General features: G+C 37.4%; 1 protein-coding gene across 2 annotated transcripts; it reads right to left on the reverse strand.

Moving 5' to 3' along the window:
* Positions 1 to 9,141: 9,141 nt before the first annotated feature.
* rab44 (RAB44, member RAS oncogene family) lies at positions 9,142 to 23,465 on the reverse strand. Of its 2 annotated transcripts, none has more exons than XM_041033067.1 (10): positions 23,398 to 23,465; positions 15,025 to 23,007; positions 14,053 to 14,126; positions 13,038 to 13,096; positions 12,748 to 12,882; positions 12,583 to 12,664; positions 11,087 to 11,201; positions 10,375 to 10,473; positions 10,188 to 10,264; positions 9,142 to 10,028 (listed from the first exon to the last, which is right to left on the reverse strand). In XM_041033067.1, exons 2-10 carry the CDS (start codon positions 22,987 to 22,989, stop codon positions 9,941 to 9,943), a joined length of 8,694 nt encoding a protein of 2,897 aa, XP_040889001.1. In that variant the 5' UTR covers positions 22,990 to 23,007; positions 23,398 to 23,465; the 3' UTR covers positions 9,142 to 9,940. The 2 variants fall into 2 exon arrangements, with proteins under 2 accessions (XP_040889001.1, XP_040889000.1); XM_041033066.1 differs by having other exon boundaries at positions 12,748 to 12,885.
* Between the last annotated feature and the right edge of the window lie 202 nt (positions 23,466 to 23,667).

The raw sequence follows: 23,667 nt of genomic DNA on the forward strand, positions 1-23,667 counted from the left end.
GGTCAAAAAAAATTTTGACTTTTTTTGGCCGATTTTGACGCCTTATGGCCGTATGACGTTTTTTATGACATTTTGAGGTCAAAAAATTTTTTGACTTTTTTTGGCCGATTTTGACGCCTTACTATACTATGACGTTTTTTTATGACATTTTGAGGTCAAAAATTTTTTTGACTTTTTTTGGCCGATTTTGACGCCTATGACGTTTTTTATGACATTTTGAGGTCAAAAAAATTTTTGACTTTTTTTGGCCAAAAAAAACGCCTTACTATACTATGACGTTTTTTATGACATTTTGAGGTCAAAAAAAAATTTGACTTTTTTTGGCCGATTTTGACGCCTTACTATACTATGACGTTTTTTATGACATTTTGAGGTCAAAAAAAATGTTGACTTTTTTTGGCCGATTTTGACGCCTTACTATACTATGACGTTTTTTATGACATTTTGAGGTCAAAAAATTTTTTGACTTTTTTTGGCCGATTTTGACGCCTTACTATACTATGACGTTTTTTATGACATTTTGAGATCAAAAAAATTTTTGACTTTTTTTGTCCGATTTTGACGCCTTACTATACTATGACGTTTTTTATGACATTTTGAGGTAAAAAAAAACGTTGACTTTTTTTGGCCGATTTTGACGCCTTACTATACTATAACGTTTTTTATGACATTTTGAGGTCAAAAATTTTTTTCACTTTTTTTGTCCGATTTTGACGCCTTACTATACTATGACGTTTTTTATGACATTTTGAGGTCAAAAAAATTTTTGACTTTTTTTGGCCGATTTTGACGCCTTACTATACTATGACGTTTTTTATGACATTTTGAGGTCAAAAAATTTTTTGACTTTTTTTGGCCGATTTTGACGCCTTACTATACTATGACGTTTTTTATGACATTTTGAGGTAAAAAAAAATGTTGACTTTTTTTGGCCGAAAAAGACGCCTTACTATACTATGACGTTTTTTATGACTTTTTCAGGTCAAAAAAATTTTTGACTTTTTTTGGCCGAAAAAAAACGCCTTACTATACTATGACGTTTTTTATGACATTTTGAGGTAAAAAAAAAACGTTGACTTTTTTTGGCCGATTTTGACGCCTTACTATACTATGACGTTTTTTATGACATTTTGAGGTAAAAAAAAAAGTTGAATTTTTTTGGCCGATTTTGACGCCTTACTATACTATGACGTTTTTTATGACATTTTGAGGTCAAAAAAAATTTTGACTTTTTTTGGCCGATTTTGACGCCTTACTATACTATGACGTTTTTTATGACATTTTGAGGTCAAAAAAAATGTTGACTTTTTTTGGCCGATTTTGACGCCTTATGGCCGTATAACGTTTTTTATGACATTTTGAGGTCAAAAATTTTTTTGACTTTTTTTGGCCGATTTTGACGCCTTACTATACTGTGACGTTTTTTATGACATTTTGAGGTCAAAAATTTTTTTGACTTTTTTTGGCCGATTTTGACGCCTTACTATACTGTGACGTTGTTTATGACATTTTGAGGTCAAAAAATTTTTTGACTTTTTTTGGCCGATTTTGACGCCTTACTATACTGTGACGTTTTTTATGACATTTTGAGGTCAAAAAAAATTTTGACTTTTTTTGGCCGAAAAAGACGCCTTACTATACTGTGACGTTTTTTATGACATTTTGAGGTCAAAAAAATTTTTGACTTTTTTTGGCCGAAAAAGACGCCTTACTATACTGTGACGTTTTATATGACATTTTGAGGTCAAAAAAAATTTTGACTTTTTTTGGCCGAAAAAGACGCCTTACTATACTATGACGTTTTTTATGACATTTTGAGGTCAAAAAAAATTGTTGACTTTTTTTGGCCGAAAAAAACACCTTACTATACTATGCCGTTTTTTATGACATTTTGAGGTCAAAAAAAATTTTGACTTTTTTTGGCTGATTTTGACGCCTTACTATACTATGACGTTTTTTATGACATTTTGAGGTCAAAAATTTTTTTCACTTTTTTTGGCCGATTTTGACGCCTTACTATACTATGACGTTTTTTATGACATTTTGAGGTCAAAAAAAAATGTTGACTTTTTTTGGCCGAAAAAGACGCCTTACTATACTATGACGTTTTTTATGACATTTTGAGGTCAAAAAATTTTTTGACTTTTTTTGGCCGATTTTGACGCCTTACTATACTATGACGTTTTTTATGACATTTTGAGGTCAAAAATTTTTTTCACTTTTTTTGGCCGATTTTGATGCCTATGACGTTTTTTATGACATTTTGAGGTAAAAAAAAATTGTGACCTTTTTTGGCCGAAAAAAACGCCTTACTATACTATGACGTTTTTTATGACATTTTGAGGTCAAAAAATTTTTTGACTTTTTTTGGCCGAAAAAGACGCCTTACTATACTATGACGTTTTTTATGACATTTTGAGGTCAAAAAAAATGTTGACTTTTTTTGGCCGGTTTTGACGCCTTACTATACTATGACGTTTTTTATGACATTTTGAGGTCAAAAAAATTTTTGACTTTTTTTGGCCGATTTTGACGCCTTACTATACTATGACGTTTTTTATGACATTTTGAGGTCAAAAAAAATGTTGACTTTTTTTGGCCGAAAAAGACGCCTTACTATACTGTGACGTTTTTTATCACATTTTGAGGTCAAAATTTTTTTTCACTTTTTTTGGCCGATTTTGACGCCTATGACGTTTTTTATGACATTTTGAGGTCAAAAAAAATGTTGACTTTTTTTGGCCGGTTTTGACGCCTTACTATACTATGACGTTTTTTATGACATTTTGAGGTCAAAAAAAATGTTGACTTTTTTTGGCCGAAAAAGACGCCTTACTATACTGTGACGTTTTTTATGACATTTTGAGGTCAAAAAAAATGTTGACTTTTTTTGGCCGATTTTGACGCCTTACTATACTATGACGTTTTTTATGACATTTTGAGGTCAAAAATTTTTTTCACTTTTTTTGGCCGATTTTGACGCCTATGACGTTTTTTATGACATTTTGAGGTCAAAAATTTTTTTGACTTTTTTTGGCCGAAAAAAAAAACGCCTTACTATACTATGACGTTTTTTATGACATTTTGAGGTCAAAAAAATTTTTGACTTTTTTTGGCCGAAAAAAACGCCTTACTATACTATGCCGTTTTTTATGACATTTTGAGGTCAAAAAAAATTTTGACTTTTTTTGGCCGAAATAGACGCCTTACTATACTATGACGTTTTTTATGACATTTTGAGGTCAAAAATTTTTTTGACTTTTTATGGCCGAAAAAAAAAACGCCTTACTATACTATGACGTTTTTTATGACATTTTGAGGTCAAAAAAAATGTTGACTTTTTTTGGCCGAAAAAGACGCCTTACTATACTGTGACGTTTTTTATGACATTTTGAGGTCAAAATTTTTTTTTCACTTTTTTTGGCCGATTTTGACGCCTATGACGTTTTTTATGACATTTTGAGGTCAAAAAAAATGTTGACTTTTTTTGGCCGGTTTTGACGCCTTACTATACTATGACGTTTTTTATGACATTTTGAGGTCAAAAAAAATGTTGACTTTTTTTGGCCGAAAAAGACGCCTTACTATACTGTGACGTTTTTTATGACATTTTGAGGTCAAAAAAAATGTTGACTTTTTTTGGCCGATTTTGACGCCTTACTATACTATGACGTTTTTTATGACATTTTGAGGTCAAAATTTTTTTTCACTTTTTTTGGCCGATTTTGACGCCTATGACGTTTTTTATGACATTTTGAGGTCAAAAATTTTTTTGACTTTTTTTGGCCGAAAAAAAAAACGCCTTACTATACTATGACGTTTTTTATGACATTTTGAGGTCAAAAAAATTTTTGACTTTTTTTGGCCGAAAAAAACGCCTTACTATACTATGCCGTTTTTTATGACATTTTGAGGTCAAAAAAAATTTTGACTTTTTTTGGCCGAAAAAAACGCCTTACTATACTATGACGTTTTTTATGACATTTTGAGGTCAAAAAAAATTTTGACTTTTTTTGGCCGATTTTGACGCCTTACTATGCTATGACGTTTTTTATGACATTTTGAGGTCAAAAAAATTTTTGACTTTTTTTGGCCGATTTTGACTTCTTACTATACTATGACGTTTTTTATGACATTTTGAGGTCAAAAAAAATGTTGACTTTTTTTGGCCGAAAAAGACGCCTTACTATACTATGACGTTTTTTTATGACATTTTGAGGTCAAAAAAAATTTTGACTTTTTTTGGCCGATTTTGACGCCTTACTATACTATGACGTTTTTTATGACATTTTGAGGTCAAAAAAAAATGTTGACTTTTTTTGGCCGATTTTGACGCCTTACTATACTATGACGTTTTTTATGACATTTTGAGGTCAAAAAAAATTTTGACTTTTTTTGGCCGATTTTGACGCCTTACTATACTATGACGTTTTTTATGACATTTTGAGGTCAAAAAATTTTTTTTTGACTTTTTTTGGCCGAAAAAAAACGCCTTACTATACTATGACGTTTTTTTATGACATTTTGAGGTCAAAAAAAATTTTGACTTTTTTTGGCCGATTTTGACGCCTTACTATACTATGACGTTTTTTATGACATTTTGAGGTCAAAAAAATTTTTGACTTTTTTTGGCCGAAAAAGACGCCTTACTATACTATGACGTTTTTTATGACATTTTGAGGTCAAAAAAAATGTTGACTTTTTTTGGCCGGTTTTGACGCCTTACTATACTATGACGTTTTTTATGACATTTTGAGGTCAAAAAAATTTTTGACTTTTTTTGGCCGATTTTGACGCCTTACTATACTATGACGTTTTTTATGACATTTTGAGGTAAAAAAAAATGTTGACTTTTTTTGGCCGAAAAAGACGCCTTACTATACTGTGACGTTTTTTATGACATTTTGAGGTCAAAATTTTTTTTCACTTTTTTTGGCCGATTTTGACGCCTATGACGTTTTTTATGACATTTTGAGGTCAAAAAAAATGTTGACTTTTTTTGGCCGGTTTTGACGCCTTACTATACTATGCCGTTTTTTATGACATTTTGAGGTCAAAAAAAATGTTGACTTTTTTTGGCCGAAAAAGACGCCTTACTATACTGTGACGTTTTTTATGACATTTTGAGGTCAAAAAAAATGTTGACTTTTTTTGGCCGATTTTGACGCCTTACTATACTATGACGTTTTTTATGACATTTTGAGGTCAAAAAAAATTTTGACTTTTTTTGGCCGATTTTGACGCCTTACTATACTATGACGTTTTTTATGACATTTTGAGGTCAAAAATTTTTTTCACTTTTTTTGGCCGATTTTGACGCCTATGACGTTTTTTATGACATTTTGAGGTCAAAAATTTTTTTGACTTTTTTTGGCCGAAAAAGACGCCTTACTATACTATGACGTTTTTTATGACATTTTGAGGTCAAAAATTTTTTTGACTTTTTTTGGCCGAAAAAAAAACCGCCTTACTATACTATGACGTTTTTTATGACATTTTGAGGTCAAAAAAAATTTTGACTTTTTTTGGCCGAAAAAAACGCCTTACTATACTATGCCGTTTTTTATGACATTTTGAGGTCAAAAAATTTTTTGACTTTTTTTGGCCGATTTTGACGCCTTACTATGCTATGACGTTTTTTATGACATTTTGAGGTCAAAAAATTTTTTGACTTTTTTTGGCCGATTTTGACTTCTTACTATACTATGACGTTTTTTATGACATTTTGAGGTAAAAAAAAATGTTGACTTTTTTTGGCCGAAAAAGACGCCTTACTATACTATGACGTTTTTTTATGACATTTTGAGGTCAAAAAAATTTTTGACTTTTTTTGGCCGATTTTGACGGCTTACTATACTATGACGTTTTTTATGACATTTTGAGGTCAAAAAAAATGTTGACTTTTTTTGGCCGATTTTGACGCCTTACTATACTATGACGTTTTTTATCACATTTTGAGGTAAAAAAAAATGTTGACTTTTTTTGGCCGATTTTGACGCCTTACTATACTATGACGTTTTTTATGACATTTTGAGGTCAAAAAAATTTTTTTTGACTTTTTTTGGCCGAAAAAAAACGCCTTACTATACTATGACGTTTTTTATGACATTTTGAGGTCAAAAAAAACGTTGACTTTTTTTGGCCGAAAAAACGCCTTACTATACTATGACGTTTTTTATGACATTTTGAGGTCAAAAAAAATTTGGACTTTTTTTGGCCGAAAAAAACGCATTAGTGTAGTGTGACGTTTTTTATGACATTTTGAGGTCAAAAAAAAATTTTGACTTTTTTTTGGCCGATTTTGACGCCTTACTATACTATGACGTTTTTTATGACATTTTGAGGTCGAAATTTTTTTTGACTTTTTTTGTCCGATTTTGACGCCTTACTATACTATGACGTTTTTATGACTTTTGGAGGTCGAAAATTTTTTTGACTTTTTTTGTCCGAAAAAAACGCCTTACTGTATTGTGACGTTTTTTATGACATTTTTAGGTCAAAAAATTTTTTTTCACTTTTTGGCCGAAAAAACGCCTTACTATACTATGATGTTTTTTATGACATTTTGAGGTCAAAAATTTTTTTGACTTTTTTTGGCCGATTTTGACGCCTTACTATACTATGAAGTTTTTTATGACATTTTGAGGTAAAAAAAATGTTGACTTTTTTTGGCCGATTTTGACGCCTTATGGCCGTATGACGTTTTTTATGACATTTTGAGGTCTTACAAAGATTTGACTTTTTTGGCATATTTTGACGCCTTACGGCCGTATGACAATTAACATTAACGTTAACTTTTAGGTTGAGTTTTTGCAGATTTTTTGTCTTTATTTCTTATGTAATATGACCTCAATAAAAGATTAATTATTATTTCAAGTTCTGTGGCTTTATAGTTTGTAAGGAACTGACCTTCAGCCATGAGAGCTCGCTGTGTCGCGGTCGCACACTTAGCTCCGTTTCTCCGAGCTAAGTGGGGTGCTGACTCAGAGTAACCGCCTCTCCGCCAAATATGGAAAGTACACTCCCACTAAAATCCAAGATGGCGCAGTTCAAATACCCATGGTTTGGTCACAAAACCGACTCCCCGAAACCAATGGGTGACGTCACGGGTGCTACGTCCGTGTTTTATACAGTCTATGAAATGTGATTGGCTCAGCTGCTCAGTCAGTCATCAAACTGTCAAAAGAAAAGACGAAAAGACGAGCAGGGTAAATTCAGAAAGAAGCCACAAACACACTTAATTGCTTTTATTTGAGCAAAACCACATGCAAGCAACACACAAAGCATTTTCTCTTCCATGTTTTCATGCTACCAAATAAAGCAGAAATTTAACAGATTTTTGCCAGTCTTTTTGCCTCTGTTCTCCGCACACACACACACACACACACACACACACACACACACACACACACACACACACACACACACACACAGTAGTTTTCATTTTTAAGTAAACATAGTGTTTGAGTATGCATAGTATGTGTGAGCATATGTAGCTTACTTTAGTACACTTTACTGACTGTATATCATTAGATTGTTTTTATATTGCAAATAAAGTATTCATGTTAAAATCACAGTGTCTGTCTGTCCACTTGCGTCTGTCGTGCGATTGGGTAAAAGGCCTCTGCAAACCAAACTACCGGGCTGAATTTCAACCCCAGCCCGCTCCTGCCAGTCATCTCCAGGACAGCTGTAGTGTTTAGACAAACCATATTTAAGAACCTTCTGATCCGTGCAGTGGTTGAGTGTCTCTATTGTCATGAAAAAAAGGAGAATCTGCAGACAGCCGCCAGCCATCTCCCACTGTGAGCAGTAATAGATCTTCTGTAATGCAGGAGAAAGAACAGATGACACCAACAGTAACTTTAACAGTACTGCTTGACAAATTTCTCTGCAATTAGCGCCAATTCACATTGTCCTTCCCAGAAAACTACTTGCAAAGTATTCTGAAATTACAGATCTGTGAAAGAAAACATTACCAGGTTTTCTAATGTTTAATATTTAAACAGAATTACAATGTTTACATGTTCCAGCCTAAAACTTATCCAAATAACTGAGGGAGACAGAATAATTCTCCTGGTGCATAAATTTGACCAGTGAGGTCAGTGCCAATCACTAATATCAGACTTAGTGTAATCATCTCGATCCCCTGATGATGTTGGAAGATGTTGTCTCAGCGTTTCTGTTTCCCACAAAAGCTCCTTTGGGGATGTTATGAGGTTATTCCAGTGGCGCCGTTGTTGTTATGCTCTTCATACCATTGAAGGACTTGTTGTTCCAGTGGGAACACTGTTGTCTTTGTCAGTCTGGAGACACACAACTTCCATGAGGACACAAATTAACTACGTGAGCACACAAGTTGTTGTTCTGGAGGTTTATTAAGCATGAGACATGACATTAGAACAATATCATGAATCGTATTCAGTGGCACAGGTTACAAAGAAATAAACAGAAACATAATAAAAAACAATAATTTGACATTTATATTGAAAGCCTGTGAATCATTTTATTACCATTATCTCTAATTATAGAGGCATGGAATTTATTTATGATCATCTGGCCAACCTGGCAGCTGTGTGACAACTGCAAGGAGCAACACCATTTCAGTTAGAACAGATGGTAAACACACAATATCTCAATAAGCTTAATATCATTTTTGAATAACACTGCACTGAACAGCTGAACAGACACACACACACACTACTATTGACGTTATTGACATTCACTGTTGACTACTATTGGCATTCTTCCATCCTTTATCCTCCCTAACTCCTCTTAAGATCTCCTACTCATCTTTATCCATCTTTTCCTCCCTTTCCTAACCTCTCTGTGCCCCCATCCCCATCTATCCATCCTTTCAGGATCCTTCCTCTGCCCTCCTCCCTTCTTTCCTTCCTACAGTGATTTTCAATACTAGCCCATTTTTATCATTCCTCTCCCCTCTGTGAATCTGACCCTTCTCTATCCGTCCTACGCTCCCTCTCTTCTTCTTCTCCCACTCTCTCTTTTATCATTTTTTCCATTTACAAAGGTCATGAATATATTTTGGTTTCTGCTTTACAGTAACAGTACAGACAATGAATGGGACAGCACAGCATACCGCACCACTCTCATGATTTAAACACGTATACATTCTACAAACCACATTTAAAATTTATTTCTTTCATGAAAGTAAAACAAACAGTTAATTTCCATAAAGTATAAACATTTTCGTACAAACATTCAGTGTCTTTACAATATAGAAGATTCTCTTTATGAAGAATGTTTTCTCATGTTTTTTTTTTTCCAACCAAGGACCCGAGAAAGTGCTGAAGTACTAAACGTTTAGTTTCACATTGAGATTAGTTAATACATCGCCAAAATTCTCCTATAAATACTGGCTTAAATTGCACTTGTAGAGTACTGCAGGTATTTCACAGAGGGAAAATTAAAGTGATAAAACATACAGTGCAAAACAATATTAAGTAGCATTTTGCAAGATTAAAAAAATCAGGTATATATCATGAAATAACTGTTTCCATGAGTACTTTGCAACTGTTCATTGACTTGGTATTAGATAAAGCCTGCACCAGCTGTGTAGTATATACACAAAAGTACACAGTAAGCACACACTGAGACACTCAGAAAGCCTGGAGTCCCCTATGTTGCTTCAAAAGTGTATGTTATGCAAGTGCAGGAGTTTCCTACTATTGTCCTCTAAATCAGTAATTTACATGTTAAGAATTGGTAGAAATAATACAATAACTAAAGCTAAATGTAAATAGGAAATGAAACTTACATACATTCGTGTAGTTTAATACAACATGCTGGATTAAAAGAATGGTTTGAGTATCAGATTTAGTTGTGATGTTCATAGACACTTTCTCAGGAGCCAGTCCAGAATGTCCACAGTGTGCAGGACTTCAACCTCTTTTCAGATTTTGTAGACAAACGCATCTGCTCAGCAACATCCTGATGTTTTTTTCTGAGGTGGCTCTTTGTGTAATGCCACCGTTTCCTCTCTTGTGTCAGCTTTTTGACTCAACATCCTGGCCAACAGAACAACAACAACACAATCAGCTAATGTCATGACGGGTGACATTACAGCACAGAGGCTATTAAAAGATGTTCTTTAAAAAAAGATCATATGGGTGTGATTAATGGCACAACACAAACAGCATATCAGCAAAGGATGTGACCTTCATTACCTGGCGACAGTTTCCAAAGACTCAATCACATTTTCACCTGTGGCAGCGCTGCACTCCATGAATTCAAAGTTGTACTCCTGTGGAAGTAAAACAGTTGCCTTTAGTGTTACAACTATTTACAGATATTTAAACTGTCATCACGTAATGAACTGCAAGTGTCAGCGGGTGTAATGCCAAAGATCCATACCTTAGCGAGGATTTCTCCCTCCTGAGTTTTAACCTGCCGTTTTGCACTATCGCTCTTGTTTCCGAGAAGCAAAATAGTCATGTTGTCTGCAGCCCCTTCCTGCAAATGCAAAGCATGGATTAGTTTGATTTTATGCTTAGATTGCCATGCAGATATCTTTACAGAGACTAATCTGACTTTGTGGCCTTTTTAAAGTGTTTCCAAAGTGTTCTTGTAGGTACTGTAAATTTGTCATTGTTTTTCACTATATTCATATAATGTTCCTGAGGACTTATAGATAAAGAAAATAAGCTTTCCTGGACCATTATTGCAAAAACACAGAATAGTAATTGCTGTTGCATCTATAACTTAAACAACATTAACGGCTTAATTTAAAATATGTACAGAAATAAATAAAAGCAAATGTAAATAAATGTATACTTAACCTGACTTTTGTCCAAAATTGGACAAAGTGGGCATTTTATTGTAAGCTTGTGTCTTAACTAAATCCAATAGAGCTCAGCGCCGGTAGCCCCTCAGTGGCTTTTAAGTGAAGCAAATAATCACTATGCACAGTTTACAAACATAAACACATTTTAAAGTATGTCTGGTCTCTAAATCCTGTAATTTCAATATAAGTCAAAAACATTATATAAACAAAGCCTGTAGTGAGGTGAGAAGGTTTCACACTTCATCATTGCTTAAATGGACTGAAGCTTTAAAAGCACCTTACCTGAATACAGTTTGCCCAGTAGCTGACTGCGGAGAAGCTCTGACAGGACGTGATGTCATACATCAGGAGAAACGCCTGGGCTTTGTGAAAAATCTGTCGTGTGATGCTGTGAAACCTTTTAGGACAGTCGAGAATGTAATCAGAGATAATCTACACAGAGATTTGGCATCAGGTTTAAATCTGAAACAGCCCACTAACTTAACAAAACTTACAGCTTTCAAATACTTTTCTCAGATTCATCATCACAAACATCACAAATTTGTGTTGTAACGCAGTCAGAAACACTGTGCAGCGACTAAAAGGCCCAGAGCTAAAAGGTGTGTTTTCAGCAATCTAATGATACTGGTTAGTTGAGTTTGCAAAGACTTTGCTAAAGAAACGCGTTCTGGATGCCTTTGAAGGAAAGAGCAATGGTGTAAACATGGTGATTGCACAATTGTCTCAGCAGTGAGGTGGAGTGAATCTTACGTTAACATCACACACATCATTACAGTTTAAATCCAAAAAGTTAGTGTCACACTTGTTTCTTGATTTTTTTTTTGGTGATGTCCATTTACTTGTGTCACATAATCGATTAACATAAGTTGAAATGTCAAATGATGATGTGGTGTGTACATCAACCAACCAACCCTCCAACCAACCATGTTCACTCCACATGTATGCAACAACATGTGAAGTGAACATGTGGATATATACATGTTCCACGCACACTGCAGCCACCTCTGCGCCTGTGACCAAATCTGTTGTGCTTATTCCCGCGCACAAAACATTGTTGAGATGTGCCAAACCAGTTCTGAAACTGGTTATAGCCTGGTCTGACAGAGACATCTCAACACTTTAAGGTTAGCTTAAGTGCAGTCTGGTACATGTTCAGGAAGCTGCTACAGGATCTGTCACTGGCTACAATAACAAGTGCATACAAGATGTTACTTATGTAAGCATTGTCACATGTGCTCATCAGAAGTCTTGGGGTGTACACTCTGTTGAGAACCCAGGATGTGTGCCTTCAGACAGGGTGACAAGAAAGCCCTCAGGACAGAAACAACCTGTGCTGAACCACCAGAGGAGCAAAGTGCATTTATTTACATGAAGTTCACTGCTACTTCCTGGAATAACAAGACGCATTGTGTGTGTGGCAGAGCATTTAGGCCATCATAAACCACAAAATAACACCATGTACCTTTGGTGGCGATGCCTCCCTCTCACACATGCTGTATGACTTTTACCCTATGACCTCACTCCAACGAATGACCACAGCACTGACCCCAAAACATCTAAAATAATTATTAATGTTGGATGTTGCATTTAAGTTTATCTTCATTTATTTCTTGTTGCAAATGAAAGAGTGACGAACATGTTAGATGAAAGGTAAAAAAAAAAAAAAAAAGAATACCAGTATTCTCAATGAATACTGATTTAATCTATAATTCGTATGCTAAACAGAAATAATTGGTATGAGTTTCTCAATGTTTTGCAAAAGCAAACAGGAAACTTACCTTTCTTGACCTGCTGTGTCCCATAACTGGAGCACCACAGGCTTTCCCTCCACTACCACAGTCCATATGCAGGAATCGAGGCCTATAAAGTACACATATGTAACTTTCTTCTGAATATTTGCACAAATTTTAAAAAATATAATTGGATAAAGATTAGGATCTTACCAACAGAGGCAGGCAAATCTAAAGAAAACTTCCCACTCTGAGCTCTTTTCATGAAGGAGGTCTTGCCTACACAGCTGTCTCCAACCATCACCACATTGAAAGTTTTTGATCTGGCATCTCCTCCTCTGGAATCACCTGCTGAAGGGAAAACAAAAACACTCACTGGTCATACATACTTGTATTTCTCCGCACAAAACCTCTGTCTACAACCAGCAGGCTGCTACTGTGACTGTGAGTTTAAGTATTATTGTTCTTACTACTGAAAGATAAAGTCTTTTGACTCTCCTTACCCAGTTGGATCTCAGCATGGGGATACTGAACTGTAGTTACTCGTTTAGGTGCCTTCTCACTGTGGAACAGACAACCAAGTGTTATAGAATACAAATACAGCATACTACAAACTAATGACATGAAATTCTGATGTAATTTTTTAGCTGTCATAACTAACATAGACATTGCCAGAACTGCCAAACTGCACATAATATGATATATATGATTATATTTGAATTTGAGAGAGAGAAAAAGAAATTAAATGTCTGTAATTAAATCAGTAATATTCTGTAACAAAGGCAGTTTAAAAGCTCAAGTCAGAGAAACACACTTGCAAATACACTGCTCACAGAAACATGTCGCAACAGTAGCATGTAGCATGCATACCTCCCCTTCCCAGAGAAAGCTCACCTTAATAATTAACAAACATACAGATACATATCTCACTTTCCATGGCAACGACTAACCGCGCGATAATAAAAGCCATCCTGCTCTTATCTCACTGCCCCCTACTCGTCTGTCTGTCCATTAGTTGCCGGTTAATAACTTTAACTGACTAAGGGACAAAAGAACATCTGTTATGATTGTGCTTGCATCTCATCTTTTAAGCTGCTTACACACTATCTCACTCTCACCTGTATTTTTTTTCTCAACTGTAGAATCTTAATCATCCTGTTGATTAACAGCGCACTATGAACCAACACTGCCACTGAGGTGGCCTCAGATTTAAATGGCTTGAATTCTTGGTGTAATCAGTCTTTCACTGATTATCTATAGTGGAGTTACAGTCGGTTGTTCATTCCTTTATATGTAAGTATGCAAAAAACATCATTAAATTACTGAAGTAGTAATACATTTATGATCTTTTTTTAGCAGTAGGTTCATGTTGATATGAATGAAGACTATTTTCTGAAAGAAGGCCAAGCAGCAGGGTAAAAACTGTACCATGCTAGGCTAATTAGGTAGTTAGACAAGTTTTGCGGGCTTCAGTTTTTTTTTTTTTTAATCTCTGTTGAACATCAGTGTTTGACTTACCCCACAGGCCCTGAGTGCTCTGTTGCCTCTGATATGCTGATGTTGGATGATAGTTTCTTGTCACTTTCATCAACCTGCAGACAAAAAAAAAAGAAAAAAAAATCCCAGTCATGATGTAACAACAAAGAGGGCCCTTGTCCAACTGCATGTTTCATCTTGAATCAGTTAAGTAACATTTTGACATGTAGTAAACATATTGTTTTCCCCTTTGTTTGCCAGATGATAAAAGGATAACACCCTGTACTTTTACATAGTATTCTTGAAAGTCAACATTTGTTGTTCTAAAATTTGACAGATTTCCCAGGAATGAATGTGCTTTACGAGAAAAACATTTGTTCAAAAACTTTTGCTGTGTCAATAAGATTCAGCTTTCCATGAATGCCTTTTAGATAATTTCACATACCCTCTTTGACGGGTGCTCACTTAACTACTTGTACTATTCAAATGCATTCATCTGAATGCTTCAAACAAAAATACACACCAGCACAGAGATGATGAAAACAGAAACATGTTTATGTTCTCCTTTTCACTGTGTTAACTCTGTAGTGTGTGACCACATGTTCCTCATTTTGGTTCATTGTGTCATTTTGTTCTTCTTGCAACAAACACTTGACCAGCGTGCAAGAGGTTTTATGCAAATAGGAAGTACAGCACAACATGGGCTTACAGTGCCAAAGAACACTGCTACTGCCACCAATAACAGAGAATTAACTGCAAACTAGGGGCACTAAATTGAGAATGCAAATAAGCTGAACTGTGTGGGATTTTGTTGACTATCCAAATGCCTGAAAACAATTAGTATAATAAAATAAGTTTATGAAGTTTGGAGTTCTGATATGTAATCAAGGAAATCTACTAACCAAAAATATCTAATATGAAGTGCTAGTCAGAACAGTGAGTGACACTCGGGGCACAATACTGAAGATTACCACTTGATATTAACAGGCTGTGAAACAGTGCTTTGTTGCTTACCTCTGATATTTTATCCAGGCTTAAAGATTCCTCTTTGTGCTCTTCAGTTGTTTTGATGGCGCTTTCATCTGTTAAACTTCTGACATCTCTCCCTTTTTGTGCATCTATCTTTCTGCCCTCACTTGCAGTTTGGTCCTTATAGTTTTGAGGTCCATGTGACTTCCGGTGAGATCCCAATTTTCTTCTTCTCCCTCCAGCTGCTGATTCTGATATACTGACATCATGTTTGGGAGAAGTGGATGGTTTTGAAGGGAGGTAATCTGGAGTTAGCTGATGCTCTGTTTCTGCTAGTTGGCTGAGGGAATCAGGGTTTTCATCAACTGTCTGGTGAGCCGGTGGTTTTGATTGAGATTCACCTGTGTGGCTGTACTCCACTGTTTCAAATACTTTTTCTTTCCTTTGCTCGGAGCTGCTGTCTTCATGTTCATTGTGAAGTTGTAGCTCTTTTTCTTCAATTCCTGAGACACTTTCGGTCAAAACATCTCCAACATTTGTAGCAGGGGTCTCATCATCCTCCTCCTGCTTTTGATGTAAGTCTTCCCTTTTGGATCGTGAACCAAGATTCCTGCGGGTGGAGCCCATCTTTCTCCTTCTGTTGGTCGAACTGAAATTTGGACTTGGATTCTCCATCCCAGCGTTTGTGCTGTGAGCTCCTTCATTCACACCGTCTGTTATGCCCTCTGGACTCTGCTCATCATTTTGTGCAATTTGTGCAGAAACACCTTCAGTATTTGTATCCTGCGACTGACTTATTGTGTGTCTCTTTCTTCTAGTGAGTGCAGAGGTTGTTTGCATTTCAGTGCCTGAAAAATCATCAGACTCTGGTGGCTCCACAACAACATCTATGTTTCCCTCACTATCCCTTACATCAGCTCTGTGAACAAACGTAACAGGATTAACAGCTTCCTCACTGTGGGAGACCACTGAATCATCTATGCCTGGTATCATGTTGCTTTCCATAGTCTGCAGTTCAGAGGCATTGCTTTGTAGCTTTTGTGCCTTGTCGTGCACAGAACTGGTTTCATCATGTGCAGTACTCGGTGACGGTTGTGCACTTTCCTTTTGTGATACGTCTGTTGTTACTATCAATGGTAACTCCTGCTCTACCTCCATCTTGTCAGCATTTCTCACATCAGCTTCCATGTCCAAGTTGCTTTCTTTTGTTTCATCGTTATTGTCCCTTTCTCCCTCTTCTTTTCTATTGAGTTGAGTCCTGCGAGTAGAGGCCATTTTTCTTCTCTTTTGTTTGTGTTTTCCTTGCAAATTTTCACTGTTATCTTCAGGAGTTGTTTCTTGTACGTCTGGTTGGCTGTCGCATGCATCCGCTGCTGTGGAAATTTGACGTTCCTCAGATACATCAGAAATAAGTGCAGCATGTGTGACTTCATCTGAAGTATTTATTTCTTGGGCTGCATGGTCTTTATTTGCATGATCTTTGCATTCTTCTCTCACTTCAACCTGTCCAGGCCCTTGTACATACATCGAGCTCTCCGCTCCTGTGTTATAGTCTTTTATCATGACATCTCCTACAGTTTCTTTCACATAATTTGTCGGTTGGACACTCATCTCTAGTCCCAATAAGTCTTCGTAACGAGATAAAGCTTGAAGTGCGTCTTTTTGGTCAAGTACATCAGAAGCGACTGACCTGGTGTTGTCATTGCCATCATGATATGAGATATTTTGTGTGTCTGAATCATCTTTCCAAACTGTGGCTTCTGAACTTGAAGTAAAGTCTGTTGTCACAATTGTACTGCTGTCCATAATGTTCTGTGACAAAGCTGAATCTTCCTCTGGCAGCTTTTGTGGGTTTTCCTTTTCCTTTACTGTTGAAATAATTTTCTCAGCAGATTTGACACCGGGGTCAGTTTGTTCTTTTAATTCTTCCTGTCTTGTTGTCTCTGTTGTTAATGTTATTTTTTCTCTTTCGGAAGTTTCATCACCCTGAGTATTTTCTACAACTTCCTCTTTAAGTTCAGCGTATGGTTCAGTAACAGAGTCCGGTGCATGCTGTCTTCCTTTATTTCTTCGGCTTGACCCCAGTTTTCTTCTGTTCCCTGTGGGTTTGAAGCCTGGGCGGATTTCCTCTTTGTCACTCGGAGAGTTGTCCATAGTTTGGGAGTCCAAAGGAAGCTGTATTTCTGATTGCAGAGTTTGTAGAGAAGATTTGCTCTCCTTAAATGAAGAGTAATCAATTTGATGCACTTTTCGCATTTCTGTTGGCTTGCCCTCCTCTTCTTCATGCGCTTCGTATACAGCATCCCCTGAGTGCTCAGTTCTTCTGACTTCAAATAACCCGAAATGCTCATTTTGTTCCTCATTTGCCGACAACTCCTCTTTTTGTGATGAAACTGTTGCTTGCTCAACACTGCATTCAAGTTCTGTGTGTTCTCTGTGGCTGTTTTTTTCTGTGGTTATCTCTGGTGTGACAGAAGACTCTGTACCATCAGGTTTTAAATGTGACTCATTCACCAAACTGTTGGCCTCTAAAATTCCCCACTGCTTTAACAAGTCTGTGTCCTCATCTCTTTCTATACTCTCTGTTATAGAATATGCACTGGGACGTTCTTCAACTGGCATCTCCCCGAGATTTGATTGGTCTACTGTAGAGGTGCTAACATGTGCATTTTCTTTTATTTTATCACTAACTTCTTCAGACTGAGAAAGGTCATGTTTCTCCTCTTCTTCCAGCACTTTTTCTACTGATATTTCCTGGATTGTCTCTATTGTTGATGACAATTTTGTTGTTTCAAGAGGTACATTATCCATGGTATTTCCAGCAGAAACCTCTGTAGATTTGTTTTGTGATTCAACACCAGAGTCCTTGACATGCTGTTGTCCTTTACTTCTACGACTAGACCCCAGCTTTCTTCTGTTCCTGAGGGGCTTGAAGTCAGCTTCATTTTGCTCGTCTGTTTTTACAGAATTGTCCTGAGGTTGTGAGTCCAAAGGAGCATTTGTTTCTGATTGCAGGGTTTGTAGAGAAGATTCTCTGTCCTCCATTTCAGAGAGGAGACTTGTTTGTTCAGCAGTGAGTTTTAGATCATCTTCTCCTCGCTCCTCATTGTCATGAGGACACTGAGCTAGTGCAGTATCTGCTCTTTCTGTGTCACTGGTCTGTGGTATCTTGGTATCATCACTTTCCAGGTCAGCCTCTGGATAGTTTGTTGTAGTGGGGTTGTGAACCTCAGAAGAATAATCAGGTGTAGATGCTGTATACAGAGAGGTGTCATATGTTACAGACATGATAACATCATGATCATTCTCTTGACTTAATTCTTCTTGACTTGTCGTCTGTAATGTTGATGACATTGCTGTTTCCAGGGTTTCATTGCTGCTAATATCTTCTACATCTTCCTCTGTAGGTTTGTGGTGAGATTCAGCACCAGAGTCCTTGACATGCTTTGGTCCTTTATTTCTACGACTAGACCCCAGTTTTCTTTTGTTCCTGAGGGGGTTGAAGTCAGCGTCATTTTGGTCATCTGCTTTTACAGAATTGTCCTGAAGTTGTGAGTCCAAAGGAGCATTTGTTTCTGATTGCAGAGTTTGTAGAAAATATTTGCTGTCCTCCATTTCAGAGAGGAGTCCTTCCTTCTCCTGGTGACTTGTTTGTTCAGCAGTGGGTTTTACATCATCCTTTGCTCTGCCTTCATTCTCATACACCTGACCAAGTGCAGTATCTGCTATTTCTGTGTCACTGGTCTGTGGTGTCTTAGTACCATAATCTTCATTTCTCTGGTATAAAGCCTCCACATTGCTTTCTTTCATAGGATGCTCATCCTGTTCATCATCAGGATTTGAAACTTCCTGCTTGGTAGCAGAATCAATACTTTCCACACTCAGCTCAGGTTGGTATGTGTCACTGACTTCAGCTTGGTCTGTCGGGTTTGCAAAACGGATTTCAGAATTTTCTTTGGCATCATGTATCACACTCTCAAGGGAGAAATCACTTTCATGCATTTTTTGGATTTGTGTTGGGTTAGCTTCCTGTTCCTGCACTTCATAAACAGCATCCTTTGAATAATGAGTGCCACTGACTTCTTCACTCTGAGGAGTATCAGATTTGTTCATTCCTTCTAGTGTGGCTTCCTCCAATTTGTCAGACACGTCCACTTTAAACTCAGTCTCTCTTTCATGATGGTTTTCTTGAAGATTTTGAAGACTAGCAGAGGAATAATCTATAGAATGGATTTCTTGCATTTCTGTTTGCGTAACCCCCTCTTCTTCATGCACTTCCTTTGCAGTGTCCTCTGAGTGCTGAGTTCCTCTGACTTCAGATACGTTGAAAGGCTCATTTTGTTCCTCATTTGCAGACAACTCCTCTTTAGGTGATGAATCCATTTCTCGTTCAGCACTGCATTCAGGTTCTGTATGTAGTTCAAGGCTGCTTTTTTCTGTGGATAACTCTGTTGTCATATAAGGCTCTACATCATCTGATTTCACATGTGACTCACTCATCAAATTGTTGGCCTGTAAAATTCCCCACTGTCTTAACACGTCTGTGTCCTCGTCTCTTTCTTTCTTTTCTGTACCTGTTACTGAATACTCCTCCATCTCAGAGAGGAGTCCTTCCTTCTCTGGATGACTTGTTTGTTCAGCAGTGAGTTTTAGATCATCCTCTCCTCGGCCTTCATTCTCATATACCTGAGCTAGTGCAGTGTCTGCTCTTTCTGTGTCACTGGTCTGTGGTATCTTGGTATCATCACTTTCCAGGTCAGCCTCTGGATAGTTTGTTGTAGTGGGGTTGTGAACCTCAGAAGAATAATCAGGTGTAGATGCTGTATACAGAGAGGTGTCATATGTTACAGACATGATAACATCATGATCATTCTCTTGACTTAATTCTTCTTGAACTGTCGTCTGTAATGTTGATGACATTGCTGTTTCCAGGGTTTCATTGCTGCTAATATCTTCTACATCTTCCTCTGTAGGTTTGTGGTGAGATTCAGCACCAGAGTCCTTGACATGCTGTCGTCCTTTATTTCTACGACTAGACCCCAGTTTTCTTTTGTTCCTGAGGGGGTTGAAGTCAGAGTCATTTTGTTCGTCTGTTTTTACAGAATTGTCCTGAAGTTGTGAGTCCAAAGGAGCATTTGTTTCTGATTGCGGCGTTTGTAGAAAATATTTGCTGTCCTCCATTTCAGAGAGGAGTCCTTCCTTCTCCTGGTGACTTGTTTGTTCAGCAGCGGGTTTTACATCATCCTCTCCGCGGCCTTCATTCTCATACACCTGACCAAGTGCAGTATCTGCTATTTCTGTGTCACTGGTCTGTGGTGTCTTAGTACCATAATCTTCATTTCTCTGGTCTAAAGCCTCCACATTGCTTTCTTTCATAGGATGCTCATCCTGTTCATCATCAGGATTTGAAACTTCCTGCTTGGTAGCAGAATCAATACTTTCCACACTCAGCTCAGGTTGGTATGTGTCACTGACTTCAGCTTGGTCTGTCGGGTTTGCAAAACTGATTTCAGAATTTTCTTTGGCATCATGTATCACACTCTCAGAGGAATAATCTATAGAATGGATTTCTTGCATTTCTGTTTGCGTAACCTCCTCTTCTTCATGCACTTCCTTTGCAGTATCCTCTGAGTGCTGAGTTCCTCTGACTTCAGATACGTTGAAAGGCTCATTTTGTTCCTCATTTGCAGACAACTCCTCTTTAGGTGATGAATCCATTTCTCGTTCAGCACTGCATTCAGGTTCTGTATGTAGTTCAAGGCTGCGTTTTTCTGTGGATATCTCTGGTGTCATATAAGGCTCTACATCATCTGATTTCACATGTGACTCACTCATCAAATTGTTGGCCTGTAAAATTCCCCACTGTCTTAACACGTCTGTGTCCTCTTCTTTTTCTTTCTTTTCTGTACCTGTTACTGAATACTCCTCCATCTCAGAGAGGAGTCCTTCCTTCTCTGGATGACTTGTTTGTTCAGCAGTGAGTTTTAGATCATCCTCTCCTCGGCCTTCATTCTCATATACCTGAGCTAGTGCAGGACTTTCCAGGTCAGCCTCTGGATAGTTTGTTGTAGTGGGGTTGTGAACCTCAGAAGAATAATCAGGTGTAGATGCTGTATACAGAGAAGTGTCATATGTTACAGACATGATAACATCATGATCATTCTCTTGACTTAATTCTTCTTGAACTGTCGTCTGTAATGTTGATGACGTTGCTGTTTCCAAGGTTTCATTGCTGCTAATATCTTCTACATCTTCCTCTGTAGGTTTGTGGTGAGATTCAGCACCAGAGTCCTTGACATGCTGTCGTCCTTTATTTCTACGACTAGACCCCAGTTTTCTTCTGTTCCTGAGGGGGTTGAAGTCAGCTTCATTTTGCTCGTCTGTTTTTACAGAATTGTCCTGAAGTTGTGAGTCCAAAGAAGCATTTGATTCTGATTGCAGAGTTTGTAGAAAATATTTGCTGTGCTCCATTTCAGAGAGGAGTCCTTCCTTCTCCTGGTGACTTGTTTGTTCAGCAGCGGGTTTTACATCATCCTCTCCGCGGCCTTCATTCTCATACACCTGACCAAGTGCAGTATCTGCTATTTCTGTGTCACTGGTCTGTGGTGTCTTAGTACCATAATCTTCATTTCTCTGGTCTAAAGCCTCCACATTACTTTCTTTCATAGGATGCTCATCCTGTTCATCATCAGGATTTGAAACTTCCTGCTTGGTAGCAGAATCAATACTTTCCACACTCAGTTCAGATTGGTATGTGTCACTGACTTCAGCTTGGTCTGTCGGGTTTGCAAAACTGATTTCAGAATTTTCTTTGGCATCATGTATCACACTCTCAGAGGAATAATCTATAGAACGGATTTCTTGCATTTCTGTTGGCGTAACCTCCTCTTCTTCATGCACTTCCTTTGCAGTGTCCTCTGAGTGCTGAGTTCCTCTGACTTCAGATACGTTGAAATGCTCATTTTGTTCCTCATTTGCAGACAACTCCTCTTTAGGTGATGAATCCATTTCTCGTTCAGCACTGCATTCAGGTTGTGTATGTAGTTCAAGGCTGCTTTTTTCTGGCATCTCCTTGACCTTTGAGTGGTTTATCAGCTGTTGATCGACTGATGCACTTGGAGGTAAACTATTTAACTCAGAGATGCCAGCTGTGTCAAAGGCCTCATTACCCCTAATATATTCAACAACTTCCTCTTTAGTTTCATGGTATGATTCAGCCACAGAATCCTTTACATGCTGTCGTCCTTTATCTCTACGACTAGACCCCAGCTTTCTTCTTGAGTTGAAATCGGTGTTGGTTAGACTAGTTACGTTAGAGCTGCCCACAAGATGTGCATTTTCTTTGACTTCCTCACTCTGAGGAGTGTCAGATATGTCAGCGACTTGCAGCATGGTTTCCTCTAATTTACAAGAATCAGACATCACTTCACGGCCAGTTTCTTTTTCACCGTGGTCTGCTTGTTGATTTCCACTTTTGGGAAGTAAACCTTCCAGGTGATCCTCTGAACATTTTGTTGTAGTAGGGTTTTGAACCTCAAAAGAATAACCAGGGGTAATGGTTGAATACAAAGAGCTGCCATGCGTTGCAGACGTATCATGCTCACTCACTTGACTTAAATCTTGCTGCATATCAGATTGTATCGCCAGCGATATCTGTGTTGTTTCAAGGGTTTCATTGCGCCTGGTGTTTTCCTCAGCTTCCTCTCTGGTTTCGTGGTAAGATTCAGTTGCTGAGTCCTCAACATACTGTCGTTCTTTATTTTTTCGTCTAGACCCCAGTTTTCTTTTGTTCGATGTGAGGTCTAATGAAGGTGGATGCTGGGTTTCAGATTGTAAACTGTCAGGATTAGACATTACACTGAATGATTCATTATTTTCTTCTGGTATGTGGCGTTCTGCCAAAGAAGTGCTGTCCGTTACGTGGAACTCATCTCCCTTGGATGTTTCGTTTTGGTTAGCTACCCAGCGACGTGAACCAAGTCTTTTTTTCTTTGTTCTTTGATCAGACATGATTCCAAATCTTCCCTCCTAAAGCATGAGACATTTTGGTCATGCAATGTGTCAACAAAGTTCAATTCTTCTACCCACTAAATATCAAATGACTCGAGAAAATTGCACCAAAGTCATTTGTCTTTAAATCGGAATTAACTACTAAAACAAAAAAACTATTAAAACTATAAACAATTAATTTGTTCCCCCAGCAACCCATTTACAGCAGACAAAAATACATGCATTTCAAGTTTTGACTTTTTAAAATAATGGTTAAGTCTTGCAATTGAAAACTGTTCAGCCACTTCTTTTAGAAGGACAAACTCCAACAATTCTATTACATTAAAAGCAAAATAGATTAGTAGCTCAAATTAAAATTAAATGTTTTCAGGCCTTCTACAAAACAGTTGCAACACCACATGCACTTACCACCCAAATCTGGCACCTCTGTCGTCTCGCAGCATGAGCTGCTTTGTAATGTCATGTCATCAGCCTCGGCTCAACACTAGTTACATTTCACACATGGGGGTGTTCCTATACTGCAACCATGACTGACAGCTTCCTGTGTGGGCTACACTTGCAGCCTTCATCTGCTAACAGCAACAACATGCAGAGGTTCCTGAATTGAGTCAAGCTTAATTTTCCATATTCACAAGAATCTGATCTGATTATTGCACATGGCAAGTTTTTTTTTTTCCA

Source organism: Toxotes jaculatrix, chromosome 3 (assembly GCF_017976425.1).
Source record: "Toxotes jaculatrix isolate fToxJac2 chromosome 3, fToxJac2.pri, whole genome shotgun sequence".
Lineage (NCBI taxonomy): Eukaryota > Metazoa > Chordata > Actinopteri > Toxotidae > Toxotes > Toxotes jaculatrix.